At 45.6% G+C, this 18,583-nt stretch overlaps 1 protein-coding gene across 2 annotated transcripts in view; it reads right to left on the reverse strand.

Annotated features, from left to right (window-relative positions):
• Window positions 1–18,583, reverse strand: part of SEL1L3 (SEL1L family member 3) — a 119,645-nt gene that overhangs the window by 51,229 nt on the left and 49,833 nt on the right. For both annotated transcript variants that reach the window (XM_064366169.1, XM_064366173.1), the window contains exons 10-11: window positions 9,539–9,750; window positions 7,583–7,762 (exon numbers count right to left, since the gene is read on the reverse strand). In XM_064366169.1, coding sequence (XP_064222239.1) covers window positions 7,583–7,762; window positions 9,539–9,750 — 392 coding nt within the window. The remainder of the gene's footprint in view (window positions 1–7,582; window positions 7,763–9,538; window positions 9,751–18,583) is intronic.

The raw sequence follows: 18,583 nt of genomic DNA on the forward strand, positions 1-18,583 counted from the left end.
GTGGGGACAGAGCTGTGGATGATGGCAGGGACCGAGTGTCCCACCTGACCAGTTCTGGGATCCTCTGTGGCTTCTGGATTTTCAGTGTTGTTGCTGCCGTTTTATGAAATCAACATGTCTGGAATGAGCAGCATGGAAGTTTGTATCTTAATACAGCTGACCAAGTTACAGGAGGCCCAGTGTCTGGAGTCAAGCAATCCTCAGACCACCAGGACCAAGCCCCAGAGGCGGCTTCACACTGTCCCCGGGGATGCTGACACCCCTTTCATTCCCGTCAGTCAGCCCGCAGGCCACAGGTGGCAGTGTTCACATCGTCTCCTGACTCCATGTCATCAACTTCAGAAAAGGAGAAGGCCAGAACACAGTGGCTCACGCCTGCAATCCTAGCACTTTGGGAGGTTGAGGGAGCCATATCTTTTGAGCCTAGAAGTTTGAGACCAGCCTGGGCAACATGGCAAAACCCTGTCTCAAATTAAAGAAAAAAAATCATATGTATATTTATATGTGTGTATATGTGTAAAATTTTTAAAAATAGAATAAAGAAAACCTTAATCAATACAGTAAGTGTGGCTGGGTGCTCACACCTATAATCCCAGCACTTTGGGAGGCTGAGGCGGGTGGATCGCTTGAGGTCAGGAGTTTAAGACCATCCTGGCCAACATAGTGAAACCCGGTCTCTACTAAAAATGCCAAAAATTAGCTGGGCGTGGTGGTGCTCACCTGTAGTCCCAGCTACTCGGGAGGCTGAGCCACGAACCCTGGAGGGGCAGGTTGCAGTGAGCCAAGATCACACCACTGCACTCCAGAGGGACTCTGTCTCAAAAAAAAAAAAAAAAAAAAATACAGTAAGGGCTGTGTTTGTTGGACAATGCTTCTTTTCAAGTCCAACAGAGTACAAAGACAAAAAAAAGAAGAAGATGAAGAAGGGTAAGATCCAGAAGGGTGACGTGAGGAGACAGGGAAAGGAAGAAAGGCGACGAGAGAAAGAAGAGAGAGGGAGACAGAAGAGGGGAAGAAGGAGGAAAGAGAGAGGAAGAGGGGAAGGAGAGAGGAAAAGAGCGGGGGATAGACAGCGAGCGGAGAGAGAAAGAGGAGAGGGAGGAGAAAGAGAAAGAAAAAGAAAGAAAAAAGGTGGAACATATAGAGAGAAAGAAAGAGAGGGAGAGAAGGGAGGGCAGGTGAGGCGGGGAGAGGGAGAGTCAGAAAGGAAGGAAGAAAGGAAGACGGAAAAAAGCCTCTAGTTTTTGCAGCTGCGGAGCTAAGCCTCTCCACAGCCCAGCGTTTTCCAGAAGCTTCTGCCTTCCCTGAAGTTGTGGGATAGAAGAGTTCGGCCAGCACTCCCGGGAACTCAGGAGCAGCTCCCCCAGGAGCAGGCAGCCGCGCAGCCTGCTTCCACCGCCCACCTCCAGAACTTCCTTCAGGGCCTGGCAGAACCGCCATGAGGAACTTGCCTCAGAGTGTGTCTCAAATCAGCTGTAATGCTCGGCTCCCAATAGGAGTGCGTGTGTTTTCTTAGCAAAAATGTGACACTTTAGGGATTTTTAAGTCAGAAAGGGGAAATATCAGGTTGTAAAGGTGGAGAGACAGGGAAGCAAACCGCCAAGATTCCCCAAATGTGGTTGTCACATACAACGGGGGTGCCACATGCAAGAGTGGCAGGGGCTCATGGCGAAGGCTCTGGGTACCTGCTCTCAACAACGCAACACGGGTCCTCTCGAAAAGCACCAGCATCAAGACACTGCGGTGACTTCCTGTTCGTCACTGGGTGATCTCCGCACGAACTTCTAGCATCTTTCTAGCAGTAAACACCGAGCGCCAACCACGTGTCAGGCACAGTGCGCACAACATCCAGTGCAGGAGCAGTGGGAGAGATGTGCCTAGGTGTGACAGTAGCGCAGCAAGGAGAGACCCAGGAAGGCTTCCGGAGGAGGCGACATCTGAGCAAGAGTCCAAGTGGGAGGAGTCAGGGGAAACGGGGAGGGGCATGGAGAAAGCAAACCAGCCAGCATACAAGCAAGGTCAGAAGGCGAGAACAGGCCTGGCCAAAAGTTCGGGGTTGCGAGTTTGGCTGGGGTGGTGGCAAGAAGCCAGATCAAGGAACGTCTCACATGGCATCCGATGAGCTAGGCTTATTCTTCTGCGTGAGTACTTCTCAACCCTGGCTGCAGGGTCCAATCCGATGAGGATTGTATTTTGTTGTTGTTGCCATTTTTTTTTTTTTTTTTTTTTTGAGATGGAGTCTCCCTCTGTCGCCCAGGCTGGAATGCAGTGGCGGGATCTCAGCTCACCGCAACCTCCGCCTCCTGGGTTCAAGCGATTCTCCTGCCTCAGCTGGTACTACAGGCATGCACCACCACGCCCAGCTAATTTTTGTATTTTTAGTAGAGACGGGGTTTCACCATGTTGACCAGGCTGGTCTCGAATTCCTGGCCTCAGGCAATCCATCTGCCTCAGCCTCCCAAAGTGCTGGGATTGCAGGCGTGAGCCATCTCGCCGGGCTGTTGTTGCCATTTTCCAAAATCAACATCTCTAGAATGAGCAGTTCAGAAGTTCATCTCTGATACTGCAGTTAAAGCCTGCTGACCAGTAGGCTTATTTTAAAATATACACATACATGTATACACATATCCACATACCACATGTATATGCCTAGGCCACACCCCATGTCACTTTCACGAGATCCTCCGTGGTGGATTCTGTGCAGAGATGCTCTGCAAGCCCCCAGGTGATTCCAGTGTGCCATGGTGCACTTGGCCTGGGGGAGAGGATGGGAAGGCATAAGACTGGTGACAGAAACACCAGGACGCCTGCATGAGCTGGCCCATGCCTGTAGTCCTAACATTTTGGGAGGCCAAGGCAGACAGATCACCTAACCTCACGAGTTCAAGACCAGCCTGGCCAACGAAACCCCATCTTCACTAAAAATACAAAGATTAGCCTGGCGTGGTGGCATGTGCCTGTAGTCCCAGCTCCTCAGAAGGCTGAGGCAGGAGGATCGCTTGAACTCAGGAGGCGAAGGTTGCACTGAGCCAAGATTGCGCCATTGCACTCTAGCCTGGGTGTTAGAATGAGACTCTGAAAAAGAAAGAGAGATAGACAGATGAAAGAAAGGGAGGAAGAAAGGAAGAAAGGGAGGGAGGGAGGGAGGGAGGGAGAGAAAAGACCAGGGAGGAGGAGTCTTAGATTGAGACTAGAGAAAGAAAGAAAGAGAGAGAGAGAAAGAAAGGAAAGAAAGAAGAGAAAGAAAGAGAAAGAGAGAGAAAGACCAAGGAGGAGGGGTCTTCATCTGCTAGGGCTGCCATAACAAAGGCCCATGGCCTGGGTGACTTAGAAAATTTCTCATAGTCCCAGAGGCTGGAAGTTCCTGATGAAGGTGTCAGAAGGCTTGGTTTCTTCTGAGACCCCCACCTCCTTGGCTTGCAGATGGCCGTCATCTTTCTGCATCCTCACATGGTCATCTCTCTGTATTGCCTGTGTCCTAATTTCTTTTTTGCTGTTGTTTTTTGTTTTTTTGTTGTTTGAGACAGAGTCTTGTTCTGTAGCCCAGGCTGGAGTGCAGTGGTGTGATCTCAGCTCACTACAGCCTCTGCCTCCTGAGTTCAAGTGACTCTCATGCTTCAGCCTCCCAAGTAGCTGGGATTATAGATGTGCACCACCATGCTTGGCTAGCTTTTGTATTTTTAGTAGAGATGGGGGTCTCACTATGTTGCCCAGACTGGTCTTGAACTCCTGACCTCAAGTGATCCCCCTGCCTCGTCCTCCCAAAGTGCTGGGATTTCAGGGGTGACCCACAGCACCTGGCCTCTAATCTCTTTTCATGGGGCCACCAGTCCTACTGGATTAGAGGTCCACCCTAACAGCCTCATTTTAACTTAATCACCTCTTTAGAGATCTAATTTCCAAGTATGGTTCCATTCTGAGGTACTGGGTATTGGAACCTCAACATGCGGATTTTGGCAGGACACAATTCAGCCCATTGGCTGCTGTAGGAGCTCAGAGGGGAGATGACAAGCCACAAATTCAGGCAGCAGGGGTGCAGATAGGAGGAGAGAGAAACTGGCGTGGAAAGCTGCTGGGGGGATCCGAGATGACTCCCAGTTTTTAGCATGGACGGTGGTGCCATCTGCAGGGGTGCTGGCAGGGAACGGAGATGAGGACGGATGTGTTTCTTCTGCAGTATGTGACAACGACTGCAGGCAGGGATTTGTAAGAAAACAGCTGGAGCCTGAGGTCTGAGTATTATCCTATGTGGAGGGCAGCTGAAACCAGATGTGAAGATGAGATCTCTGCCCAGAAAATGTAGACCGGCAACCAAACCTTGAGGAAGAGAAGCTTCTGAGGAGTGGGCAGACTGCGGAGATTAATCATGTGTAATTAAGACTCAGAAACAAACAGAAGCACTAGCCATCTTCCTTCTGTTTAGCCGGAAGCAGAGTCCTACTAAACCATAAAGAAGTGATGGGAATCGAGAGCACTAATAAAGATGAAATGATGTGAACCACGAGTTCCATAAAAAGAGAATGCAACGCGACTCAAGGAAGGAGTTATTGATGGGTCCTTGGTTTGCTAATTAGAGGTCTGGCTTTCTCTGTCTTCTCATTTACTACATTATGCTGGTGAATTAATAGATTTCTCAACAAAAGGACATTTAAATCAATGTATGACACCTGTTTAAATTCTTAAGCAGCCATTAATTACACATTCTTAAGAAAATGAGCTATGACACAACTCTCCTAACTGCATAATTCCTATCTGTGATTCTTAATCAGACGACTTTTCAGCTGCAAGACAGATCTTTTCTATTCATCTCCTCTGGTTCTGACCAATTAAACGTTTTCTTTCGTAATCATAACATGTCATGTGCCAAATCTTCAAAAGAAAAGGAGCTTGTTAGCAACATGCCATTTCCTGTTGCTAATTTATGCTGAATTTGAATTCTTAAAAGTATAACATATACATGTAGAACATTATTAACACATCCAGGCTTAGTAAAAAAAAAAAAAAAGCAATATTTTCTTTGGCTTGATTTTATGCAAAGTTTTTAAGAACAATTTTTTAAAAAAACTTTATCAATTAATAATTGTATTCCTATAAATTGAGGTTAAATTTTTTGCACTTAATTTGTACAGACAGAAAGTACAAGTACAAATTATAAGGGTGTGTAAGTTTGTTCAGAAGGAATCATTATTTTCTAAAGGAATTAGAATGCCCATGTAGACAGCTCTTTGGTGTTTTATAGCTTGACTCATGTTTAACTCTTACTGACAGCACGGATCTTCAAGTCATTTGCTTCATAACCATCCAGTAGCCAGTATAGATTTCTTTTCCAGAAACCAATCACTTCCAGACATCAAAGCTTGAATTTGCTACACTGAGGATTTCTAACCCAATCCAGGGGCAGAGCTGGGGAGCAGTGGTCTGGTTCCTAGTCAGCCACTCAGCCTCAAATTCAACCCTGACCTGGCTAGGCCTAGCTCTCAGAGCTGCTTACTAAGCAGGGGTAAATCAAGAGTTTATGGCATTGGCTGGGTGCGGTGGCTCATGCTTGTAATCCCAGCACTTTGGGAGGCCCAGGCGGGCAGATCACCTGAGGTCAAGAGTTCAAGACCAGCCTGGCCAACATGGTAAAACCCCGTCTCTACTGAAAACACAAAAATTAGCTGGGTATGATGGAACATGCTCGTAATCCTAGCTATTTGGGAGGCTGAGGCAGGAGAACTGCTTGAACCCAGGTTTGAGAGTTGCAATGAGCCGACATTAAACCACTGCACTTTAGCCTGGGTGACAGAGCAAGACTCCATCTAAAAAAAAAAAGAGTTTATGGCATAGACCAGGGCCACATCTGGCCACACAGGTACAGTTACCTACTGTCTATGGCTAGACAAACTCAGCTACCCCATTTATGTACATATTGCCTATGGCAGAGTTGAGTAATGAAACAGAGACTGCATAAGCAAAGTCTACAATATTTACCATCTGGCCCTTTTCCAAAAAAAAAAAAAAATAGCTGACTTCCAGTATAGACTTTTCAATTCAAACACCTCAAAGTACTTTGACCATGAAAACATATTCAGTCCTCCCTGAAGAAAGAGGATATATAAAGATACATTCCAGCGGGGCATGGTGGCTCATGCATGCAATGCCAGCACTTTGGGAGACTGAGATGGGTGGATCGCTTGAGGCCAGGACTTTGAGACCAGCCTGGGCAACATAGTCAGACTCTGTCTCTCCAAAAACTAATAAAAAAAAAATTAGCCAGGCATGGTGGTGTGTGCCTATAACTCCAGCTCTTCAGGAGGCTGAGGCAGAATGACTGCTTGAGCCCAGGAGTTCGAGGCTACAGTGAACTATAATCCCACCACTGCACTCCAACCTGGGTGACCAAGCAAGACCCTGTCTTAAAAAAAAAAAATTCTGGCCAGGCGAAGTGGCTCACGCCTATCATCCCAGCAATTTAAGAGGCTGAGATGGGTGGATCACCTGAGATCAGGAGTTTGAGACCAGCCTGGTCAACACGGTGAAACCCTGTCTCTACTAAAAATACAAAAATTAGCCAGGTGTGGTGGCATGCACCTGTAATCCCAGCTACTTGGGAGACTGAGGCATAAGAAGCGCTTGAACCCGGGAGGCAGAGGTTGCAGTAAGCCGAGATTGCACCACTGCATTCCAGCCTGGGGGATAGACCAAGACTCTGTCTCAAAAGAAAAAAAAATTTTAAAACCAACAACCACCATCACCAACAAAAAACATTCTAAGAAGCAACCACTTCGTTGTCTACCACCATTCGATGCGGATCTGTATCAAGGAGCAGCTTTCTTTTATTCTTACACTATCCCCTTTTAGTTGGACCCTGTTATTCCCTGTCCTCTAAAAGAAGTCTGGAAGCAAACCATCATTTGGTTTAATGTAACATATTATGGTCTTTTGGTAGATGTGAGTCACTGATTTTTTTGCCCATTGAGTCAATAATATTTGGGAGCCTGCAAACTTGGGGGCTGGAGTTACTGCCCCTCATCTAGTCCTTCATCTGGGATACTGTGGAGTCTTCAATCATCACACTCTGTTGTCAGTCATCTGGGAGCACTGGGCTAGCAAGGCTCACGGGACATTTCTCAAGTGTCCGGCAGGGGGAACATAGCTGGGTAGGAAGCTTGCCTGTCTCCATTTGCTTGCTCATCACACATTGAAAGCCCTTACAGCTTCCTGCCTCCAATTTGACCAGTCCCATCTAACACCTCCAGACCTCACCATCTCACAGAGTACTGACACAAAGACAAGATGCCTGTGTTTCTGGTACACGCTTTTTTGCAAAATCAAAATCTGCCCAGGGCCAAATCGACTCTTCACATACCAGTCCTCTCACTAACGAAAAGCTATTCATGCATAAATGTGGGGCTGCCGCCACGTTCAGCCTGAGAACACAGCCAGGAAAAGGAATTGGAGAGCACAAGAAAGCTCCTCCCTCCATTCGATTATGTTCATCCTCTGAAGGCCACCGATGAAAGCAGCCACAGGTGCAGACACTTCATGAAAGCGGGTAAACGGGGACATAACCATTCCCAACCGTTTCTCTCTGTCATACCTGATCCCCTTGCAGCGTGTGCTGGTCAAGGGGTGTCTTGGTGGCGATGTTGCTGTAATAGGCATATGACAGTTCCCAGTCCAGGGGGTAACTGTCAATACCCTGGTAGTGCTTGTACCCAAGATTCATTGAAGACAGTCTCTCACTCCCTTGGCCTCCAACCAAACTATACAACATGCCCTGTTAGGAAGAAATGGACAAAGTGCTAATGAGATTGTAGATAGGGTCATAAAATCCTGACACTGAAAGGTCATCAGACCCAGTTCCTAAATATAATCCTAGCCCTTCCAGAAATATGTTAACTTGCCTTTTTAAAAATATAATAAAATGAAATAAATCTTTAGGGAAAAAAAGCCAACCCAGCTTCCTATTGGTTTAAAAATTTGCAGCTAGCTGCCCTTCCTAATGTCAAATAGCTTAAAATGCCCTGACTTTTGCCTCTTCCTGGTACAAATGGGGATCTTTCGTGACTTCTCCTGCAGCACCTTTTTGGGCGCCAGCCAACCATCCAAAGTCCCTTGTTCTGCTTCAGCGACATCATCGATGGACACAGGGTCTGGATGGCAGGTCCCATCCTCATACTCTCAGAACGTTAGTGCTGGAAGGGTCTTTGGAGATTGACTGGTCTGACCACCTCATTTCACAGTTGGGAAAAGAGGGGCCCAGGAAGGGGAAGTCAATTGTCCATGGTCAACCAGCCACTTTGTGGCAAACTATTCTCATTATTCCACCCTTGTGGGGACTGCTTTGGGGACTCAGGAAAACACGCTGTCATTCAGGAGCATCTGTAAGCCAGAGGCATCACGAGCACATCACTGGACGGGAACAGGGACCCACTTGGGCACATCTCAACAGTCTGAGCCTCCCCAAACCACGAATGCACAATCACCTATGCAAATCTGAAAACGAAAAGCAGTCAGGGAATATTTCGCAGTACTTATTGTGATGGTTCATTTTGTGTGTCAACGTGACTGTGCCATTGGGTCCCCAGATGAAACATCCTTTCTGGATGTATCTGTGAAAGCGTTTCGGATGAGATGAACATTTGAACTGGTGAGGTGAGCTGTGCACATGGCCCTCTTCACTACGGGTGAGCATCATCCAATCTCTTGAGGGCCTCAATCGGACAAAAAGGCAGAGGAAGGAGGAATTGGTCCCTTTTTGCTTCCTGCCTGCCAGCTTGAGGCACAAAGACATCAGGTTTTTTTTTTTTTTTTTTTTTTTCTTTTCCCTGCCCTTGGACTGGAATTTATGGCATCATCTCTCCTGATTCTCAGGCCTTCAGGCTTAGACTGGAATTACATTCCTGGCTTTCCTGGCCCTCAGCTTGCAGACGGCAGACCGTGGGACTTCTCAGCCTCCATAATTGCATGAGCCAATTCTTCATAAGAAACCTCTTCCTATATATATCTAATCCCATTGGTTCTGTTTCACTGGAGAACCCTGACTAATGCACTTATGAAAATGTAATTCTAAATGTTAGGCAAGTTGCATAATAAATTTGGATTCAAAACCAGAAATGAAGCCGTCTGGTATGGTGTGTATTTTGATGACAGACTGCTGGATGCAGCAATACTTTGCGCTTCAAGGTCCAAGTGACTTCACTTAGCTAAAAAGTGATGGGGATAACAGTCTCAGAGCGGAGTAATTACAAGAATTTGATAAGAAGCACCTGTTCTTGAAGAACTAGGGTTCTGGAAAGCCCTGGCACTGTTCCTTAGCTGGTACACCAATCGGACTCCCAAGGCCTTGTCTAGAAATAGATGAAGTGCCCTTTTTCACTGAAAGCAAAGGATCCTGTATTTAACACAGCCCCAGGACATTTATCTTGAGCGTAAAGATTTTTAAAGGACTCCAAGGAGCTGCAACACGTCCAGTCCTACCAGGGGCATGAGAGCACTGCTCTGCAAATATAACATAAGTGACTGATGGTAATGGAACCATGAAATACTCTACCTGCAGCTGATCCCGAGGAACATTTAGTCCAGTCTCATAAAAGACTGCGAGGTAGTAGGATGCTTTATGGTATCCACAGCAGCTGGAATCCATCAGAAAGGGGACGATAGAGCTAATTTGGTGAAGACCATCAACGCTAGAGAGTCTCTTTACAGCCTTTTCAAATATCTTCCCCCCAATTTCTGATATAGATTCATTTTGGTTCCTTGGCACTGTAAATTACACAATTCAGAGCACACACAATTAATTACCATGGGATCGACATGACTTTAGAAAGAAGAGGAAAAGCCAATTAAAGCACCTGAGTTATTGATATGGTCTGTCCTGCAGTGCCTCAAAATTTAACACCTTCCAGGGAGGTAAATTAAACCCTTTGGGAATGCCATGGTGTCATTCTGTAAATAGCTTTTTCTTTGGCACTAAATGACAGCCTAGTATCCTGGGGGAAAGATGTGCTGTATGTAGCTCAGAAAGTGCCCCAAGAGAATAATTTACTCAGTGTAACTCACCACCAAATCAGGACCACTGAAACTTCCAGAGAAACTTTTTCCCCTCTAAGTTTCCCTAAAGAAGACTGTGTTTATCTCAGTAACAGTTCCTAGGTGCTGCTCTAAAAAGTTGAGCAAAATAATCTTATTTTTAGATGCTTTTTTCTTTTTTTTTGAGAAGGAGTCTTGCTCTGCCACCCAGGCTGGAGTGCAGTGGCGCGATCTTGGCTCACTGCAACCTCCGCCGCCTGGGTTCAAGTGATTCTCCTGCCTCAGCCTTAGGAGTAGCTGGGATTACAGGCACACACCATCACGCCCAGCTAATTTTTTTTTTTTTTTTGTATTTTTAGTAGAGACATGGTTTCACCATGTTGGCCAGAATGATCCCAATCTCCTGACCTCATGATCAGCCTGTCTCAGCCTCCCAAAGTTCTGGGATTACAAGCACTTTGTAATCCCACCGTGTAAGCCACCGTGCCCAGCCTTTAGATGCTTTCTAAACATCTTTTGTCCCCAGTTTTTCTCATGGATCTCCAAATATAATAAAAAGAATGAGTTAACTTGTATTGAGAGCTTACAACATGCCGAGTACTGGGTTACGTGTCTTATGTAAGTTACGTCATTTAATTGGTATGCCTTTATAAGGTCGGTACTATTTTCAGCATCCCCATTTTTCACACAGAGACTGAGGCCTGGAGAAGAATAACTTGTCTAAAGTTACAAAGGCTGGCAAGAGGCAGAGCCAAGCATGGAGCCCAGCTTTGAAGGTCACTAAAGCCAGAGTTCACAGTCACCCTGCTGCACGTACCCCAATGAACAGTCAATCAGTTGTCTTAATAGACTTGTTTATGTGACTGCTTTAAGCTATATGATGCTTCTTTTTACATAATTCTTCCATGAATCTATAAGCTGCTCATCACTTAAGCCCAAACAAGCGAGTTTTATGGCCCTAGATGTATCTGTTAGAGTCTTCTAAAGTCTATCTTCATTATTCATATCATCAATTCAGCCAATGAATGTTTACTTTCTATTACGTGCAAGGCACTGTGCTAGATGCTATGTTACAAAAGACCACATAGGATTGCAAAATACTATTTACATTTAACTTAAGACTTAACTTTTAACTTAAGACTTACATTTAACTTAGACTTGAATTAAATGTAAATGTACATGTAAATAATGTTGATTTAAATGTTAAGTTAAATGTTGACTAAAATTTCACCTGCCTAAAAACTATGTCCAACATTTTTTTTCTTCATTCCATCCAAAACTAATTTTTTTCTTTTTGTTAAAGCTCAAGAGGTACCAAGAGACTCACTCTTTCTTATCAGCCCTTCATCAAGATCGAACAGAGTAGAATCTGCAATGTGGGAAGGTTAGGGATGGGTTTACTTAAGGGCAATTCCCTTGCAGAAGTCCATGCTAAAAAAAGGAAGTTGGGATCAGAAGGACCCACAGATGAAACTGTGAATGCTGACACGTTGTCAGTGAGTGGGTGCTGGTCCCTGGGGGCACACGGGCGTGTTGGGTGTTCCCGAGAAGGGGACACTGTGCCTGCGCTTGCAGACCCTGGGCTGTGGGGAAGGAGGCAGCCGCCACCTCCACCAGCTCTAAGGCGTCCTCTAGCTACCGGCTCCTGGAACTCCTCCCTGCCCACCCGCCGGCTCTGCCTTTGCTTCTTTGATCGCAAGTACCTGGCACAGTAGGTGCTGAAAAAATTCACTTTACTGAACGAATGGAGTTTGTTCCTTTCTCTGTATTTTTTAAAAACTCCCCAGAGAAATAACAACTTGTTGTAAAAAAAAAATGCAGATTTGTATAAAATAAAAACAGAAATCCCCTCTCCTTCAATCGACAAAAACTGTTAAAAGCTTGGTATGTAGGCTTTGAGACTTCTCCTTTGTATATACAATAATTCATATCCACATCTATTTGTATATCTACATACACATTTGCTTAACCAAAATGGCGTATTATGCCATTGTAGATTCTGACTCTCGACTTCCTTTTTTAAATTAACTACACATTAGAAAAACTCTCTGGGGCTGTCAGAAGCTCATTCTTTCTAATGCTTCAATAGCACTGCATTCCATAGCTGTACTATTTTCTCTACCAGGCCTCTATTTTTAGACTCCTGGGTTGTTTCCAGTGGTTTTACTATAACCAACAATGTGGCAATGAATATTCTCGAATATGTCCGTTTCCCTCTGCTAATCTGTTAGGATGATATCTACATGGTAACACCCTTTTTCAGCAGCAGCCTGGGGAATCTCATCTTGGATTTTCCCTTTGCATAGTTGAGAGAAGTCCGTTCTACCCAATCTTTAGCCGTGATAAGAACGTGGAATACACTGAATTCAGTAGGCACTGCAGCACCCAGAGTTGCAAAATAAATTCCACTGCCACTTATTCATGTGTTTACTTTTAAAGATGTGCTCATCTCGGATGCCTCTGCACATTTCCAGCAAAGCAACATTAACATTTGTTAACGATTCATCCCTGCCTCACCTACTCTGCCAAATGAATAACTAAGATGATGAGTTTTGCCAGAGTACCCGTGGACCTGAGCTTTGTGGACTCAGAGGAGGGAAGAGACTCCAAAGCAAATGAAGCTTCAAATGAAACGCCTGCCCTGTCGACCCCTGGCACAGCACCCCAGAAATCATTAGCAGGAGCGCCCAGGTAGCTGAGATTGCTGGAGAATAAGGAGCAAAAAGGGAATCCTTCACAAAGCTCAAATCTTAGCACAAAAACACTTTGCAGATTGAAACACAGGCAGTTTGAAAGGGCTGCGTTTTTTCTTTTGTACATGAAATTCAAAACCTTCCCCCAAAATACAACCAAACAATATTTTCCCTGAAAAGGAATCTAAATAATTTTCTGCACTAGTAAATACAATAAAAAATAATAATTATAAGGCAAAGCTGCTCATTTTGCACATTTGGTAAACTTTGAATTCCAACTGTTGCTCAAAAGCAAAGGCATAATATCTTGAGTGATATTGTGAAACTGGCGATTTTAAAGTCAGTTTAATGAAACTGTTAATTTCACCCATCTGGCTTAGCATATGCATTTTTTTCTAGTCAATCTGTAACTAAAAACAGGCCTTGTTTATGGAGATTAATGGTTTAATGAAGAAACAAACAAACAAAATAGAAGAAGCTATTTTCTTTCTTTCAGCACCCAAAGCAAAGGACCAAAAGCCACAACCACCGTGATTACCCCTTACTATTTCCCATGTAGCACCAAATCGTTTATTTTGCTCCTTTTCTCTCTTTTTTTTTAACAGTCATACCACAAGGTCACTGTTTGTGTGCTCATCATTAGAAGAGGCAAAAAGGAAGAATATGAGAAGGTAGCCACTTGCTGAAAGCCCCGGGGCTGGGACCAGTGTCTGTTTGAGAATTCAGGAGGAGAAAGGCACCTCATTCCTTGTGAGAGGAATGGAGACATCAATAGGAAAGTCATTTTTAGTTTCAAGCTTCTGAAAGGTGTAATGCATCCAAAGTAGAAGTTTGAAAGGGGAAAAAAGGAAAGGAGAAAATATCACTTAACCATAACCATTAAAAGGAGTGATCTTCACCAAGTTGACTAGTTGATAGAAACACAGGGCATTCCTCATTTGCACTCTGACCTGGAGACCTTCATCAGGTTTAAAGGCTGCTTTCTTTTTCTCTTTCAAAAAAAAACCTATTGGTACCTTTCTGTACTGTGTAAATTTTATTTTCTTTCTTCTTTTTTTAATTTTACTTTATTTTTTTGAGACAGTCTTGCTCTGTCGCCCAGACTGGAGTGCAGTGGCATGATCTTGGCTCAATGCAACCTCCACCTCCTGGGTTCAAGCAATTCTCCTGCCTCAGCCTCCTGAGTAGCTGGGATTATAGGCATGTACACCACGCCCGGCTAATTTTTTTTTTTTTTTAGTAGAGATACGGTTTTGCCGTGTTGGCCAGGCTGGTCTTAAAACTCCTGGCCTCAAGCAATCCAGCCACCTCTGCCTGCCAAAGTGCTGGGATGACAGGCATGAGCCACTGCACTGGGCATAATTTTTTTTTTAATAGAGATAGGGCTTTGATATGTTACTTAGGCTGGTCTTGAACTCCTGGTCTCAAGTGATCCTCCTGCCTTGGCCTCCCAAAGGGCTGGAATCACAGGTGTGAGTCTCCACTCTCGACCCTGTGTAAATTTTCTGATTTTACACATGTCATTTTCCTCCCTACCTTCTTCCTTTCCTTCCCTCCGTCTCTCTCTCTCTCTCTCTCTCTCTCTCTCTCTCTCTCTCTCTCCGTTCAGGGCTGTTATTCTCTGAGCAAGAAAAGCATAGTCCATTGTTTGTTTTCTTGATGTCTCTGTGTATTTTTTTTTAAACTAAAATGTATGCTTTATCAAAAAAAGATAGTAAAGATGATGGTTCTTCAACAAACAACAGGGAACACAGCTCTTAAAAGGAAGCAGTGTTCCCGATGTTATTATGCAACATAATTGTATTTCTAACGTCTCCATTCTTTGCATTTTAAGGTCTCCAAATAAACATCGAAATTGTTGGCAAGAATAAAGTCAAAAGCAAAGTAGAGCTTCGCTAGTGCAGCCAGTCACTCCTTGGCATATCCTGTGGGGACACCACTGCCCCCGCACTCAGCACTCCAGAGCCTGCAGGCAAGAGGCAGGCAGGGGCCCTGAAGGGATGCAGATGGTGTCAGCCCAGGGAGGCGAGCCCAACCTTGGAGCTGGCCCCATCCCAGAGAACCATTTGTTGGCAGACCTGGGACTTCCTTTAGCCACAGACACCAGCTCCCTTGGTCAGAGATGCCTAGTGCAGGATGAAAGGCAGGAAAGCAGTAAATAGGTCTGGCCTTGGGGCAGATGTCCCTGGGGGCACACTGCCCACCCCCCCCCACTGCCTTCCTGTCACCACTGCCTTCCTGTCACCTGTTCAGTGCCTTTGTGCCCTTCCTCACTGCTCCATGCCACAACCAAGAGCCCAGCCTGCCGCTGCCATCCCTGCAGCCTCTCCCCAGCCTGGTCCTCATTGCCTCTCTTCTCGGGATGCCAGAGCCCCATTCAAAGAGTTTTTTAATTCAAACAGCTCAGTTTTGACAGGCAAGGTGTGACAGGAAAGTAAAAGAAAGAAATGGCCAGCACAACTCTTAAATAATGAAAAAACATGCATATTAAAACACCACCATAGTAGCATTAGAAAAAGCCCAAATGCTAATAGGGCCATTTCTATGCTCTGTCAGGAGCCATTTTCCTAGAGAATCGGAGGTTCCCCAGGAAACAACACAGAGGTTGACCAATCAGAGTCCCCCTTCCGAAGTCCTAAGCCTGGGGTCTCGTGTTGGATGCCACCCCAGAGTCTGGAGGGTGGTGAGTTACGGGCCACAGCACAGGAGAATCGCCATGCCCAGCAAGAAAATCAGGATGCAGAGCGGAGGCCCTGGAATGCCCGAGGCAGGAAGGGGACTCGGCCACATCTATATGCACTGCAGTTGGGTGCCCCGAGTAGCCCTGCCATGTTTAATTCAAAGGCGTGCCCGCTCTGGGCAGCGAGGAACCTGTCCTGTTAGACATCACAGTGGAAAGCACCAGTGGGAACAGGTGCATTTTTTACCAGGTTAGCGCATCAGCTGTCAACGTTCAACAAGCCTCCCTCCTCTGCACCCCCTGGCACTTGGCACAGAGTTGTGTGTGGGCTGGTCCACGATTTTCATTGTGGTCACCCCGGGGCCTGGCACTGGGCTGGGATGCCCCCGGTACACGGGTCCTGAATTGGTTTTGTGGGTACCTCGGGGCTGCTTTACATCTTGGAACCTGTATATCTCAGCAACTAGATTACAGATGGTATGAAAGCAAGAAGGAAGACGGCTACATTTCTGGAGTTCTTTTGTAAATGAGTGTGCACAGACCTCAGCACACACACAGATTCTGGTCTACTGCTGCTGACAGTGGAGAGCTGGCAAACAGGGTCCTGGTAGACCTGAGAAACCAGAATGATGTTTATAGAAGTGTCTACTGAGAAAGAGCAGCTGCTCCTCAGAGGAAACGGGCTGAGGGAGAGTGGGAGGAATGAGGGCAATGTAGAAAGAAGCAGAATAAGCCTACGGAACTCTTACCAGCCCACAGAACTGGATTGGAGCTATGGCTTGGCTCGCGCAGACCTTGAACTTGGGTCTCCTGGAAGTCAAATTCCTCATTCCCTCAGTGATTCATTGACCCAACAAAGATGTTTTGAGTACTAACAGTGAGATCACTTATTCATTTGGGCTGCATTTAGTCATTTACTCAACAAATACTTACTGAGGCAAGGGTCTTAAAGAGGAAACAAACCCAGAGACTGCCTTTGAGGTTTTTTCCTTGTTTTTTTTTTTTGTTTGTTTTGTTTTATTTTATTTTGATAGTAGCCATCCTCATGGCTGCAATTTATTTATTTATTTATTTATTTATTATTTTATTTTATTTTATTTTGAGACAGAGTCTTGCCCTGTCGCCCAAGCTGGAGTGCAGTGGTGCTATCTCGGCTCACTACAACATCCTGCCTCTTGGGTTCAAGTGATTCTCCTGGCTCAGCCTCCTGAGTAGCTGGGACCACAAGTGTGTGCCACCATGCCCGGCTAATTTTTGTATTTTTAGTAGAGACAATGTTGGCCAGGATGGTCTCGATCTCTTGACCTCGTTATCCACCCGCCTTGGCCTCCCAGAGCACTGGGATTACATGTGTGAGCCACCGTGCCCAGCCAGTGTAATGTATTTTTGTGCAGTAATTTATATATTGGGGAAAGTCTGGTTTAACCAGAATTTAAAATGCAAAGCTTTTATAAAGTGACATAATGTCTACGAAAGAACTTCATAGACAGAAAGATAGCATACGGACCTGGGAGATAGGGTCGCCTGAACAGAGTTCATCTTATCCTGCCTTGAGTTACACCACTCGATCCTACATGTGTCTCTGTCGCTCACTCGGTGGCAAGCCTGTTAAAGATGGTGCAAGGAGTGGAAGTACCCAACTTAGACTTTCAATTCTCGACAGTGCCTGCCATGGTGCTAGGCATATGTTAGCTGCCTGTGCCATATGTTAATGAACTGATGCTTCTTCCATATGACCGAACATAGCGTGTTTGTGCCCCATACTCACCAAGGAACATACCTCATCCACCCACACTCCTCAGTTTGCCTGCCTGGCAAACAGCTGTTATGTTCCCACTCAGATGCGTCTCCTCACATCATCTCTCGTGTCCTCCCAGGCAGACGGTTCTTCTCTGATGCCCCCCTTGCCATTGTGTAGGTATCCCCTTTACCAGAACTATCATCCTGCATAGTGACTGTCGACTTTCCCGATTTCACAGTAGAGCTTAGATGTCCTCAAAGACAGGGCCAGGCACGATGGCGCACACCTGAAATCCTAGCACTTTGGGAGGCCTAGGCGGGCAGATCAGCTGAGGTCTGGAGTTCTAGATCAGCCTGGCCAATGTGGCGAAACCCCATCTCTACTAAAAACACAAAAAATTAGCCAGGTGTGGTGGCGGGCAGGTTGAGGCATGAGAATCACTTGAACTTAGGAAGCAGAGGGTGCAGTGAGCCGAGATTGCACCATTGCACTCCAGCTTTGGCAACAAGAGGGAAACTCTGTCTTAAAAAAAAAAAAAAGGCAGGGTGCAGTGGCTCATGCCTGTAATCCCAGCACTTTGGAAGGCTGAGGCAGATAGATCACTTGAGGTCAGGAGTTTAAGACTAGCCTGGCCAACATAGCAAAACGCCATCTCTACTAAAAATACAAAAATTAGCTGGGCATGGTGGTGCATGCCTGTAGTCCCAGCTACTCAGGAGGCTGAGGCAGGAGAATCACTTGAACCCAGGAGGCAGAAGTTGTGGTGAGCCGAGATCCGCCTCTGCACTCCAGCCCAGGCGACAGAGCAAGACTGTGTCAAAAAAAAGCGTCTGTGAGGATGTGGAGAAATTGGAACCCTTGTGCGCTGTTGGAGGGAATGAGGGAATATAAAATGGTGCAACTGCCAGGGAAGACAGCATGGAGGTTTCTCAAAAAATTAAACATAGAATTACTATATGACCCAGAAATTCTGCTTCTGGATACAGTATATATCCAACAAAAAATGAAAGCATGGCTCTAAAGCGATATTTGTAGGCCCATATTCATAGCAAAGTTATTCACAGTAGTCAAGCGGTGGAAGCAGCTCAAGTGGCCATCGATGGATGAATGGAAAAATAACGTGTGCCACAAGCATGTCATGAAATACCATTCTGCCCGTAAATGAAAGGCAGTTCTAACACACACTGCCGCAGAGATGATCCTTGAGGACATTATGCTAAGTGAAATAAGCCAGTCACCAAAGACAAATATGGTGTAAGATACCACTTATATGACGTATCTAAAGCGGTCAAACTCACAGAAATAAAAAGCAGAATGATGGCTGCCAGGGTCTGGGGATGGGGGCAATGGGGAGCTGTTGACTGAGTATGGAGTTTCAGTTTTGCAAGAAAGAAGTCGTGGAGCTCTATGGCACAAGAAGGTGAATATCCTTAGCGCTGCTGAACCGTACAC

This window comes from Aotus nancymaae, unplaced genomic scaffold, assembly GCF_030222135.1.
Source record: "Aotus nancymaae isolate 86718 unplaced genomic scaffold, 86718_ANA_hifiasm-v0.15.2.pri h1tg000006l, whole genome shotgun sequence".
Classification (NCBI taxonomy): Eukaryota; Metazoa; Chordata; class Mammalia; order Primates; family Aotidae; genus Aotus; species Aotus nancymaae.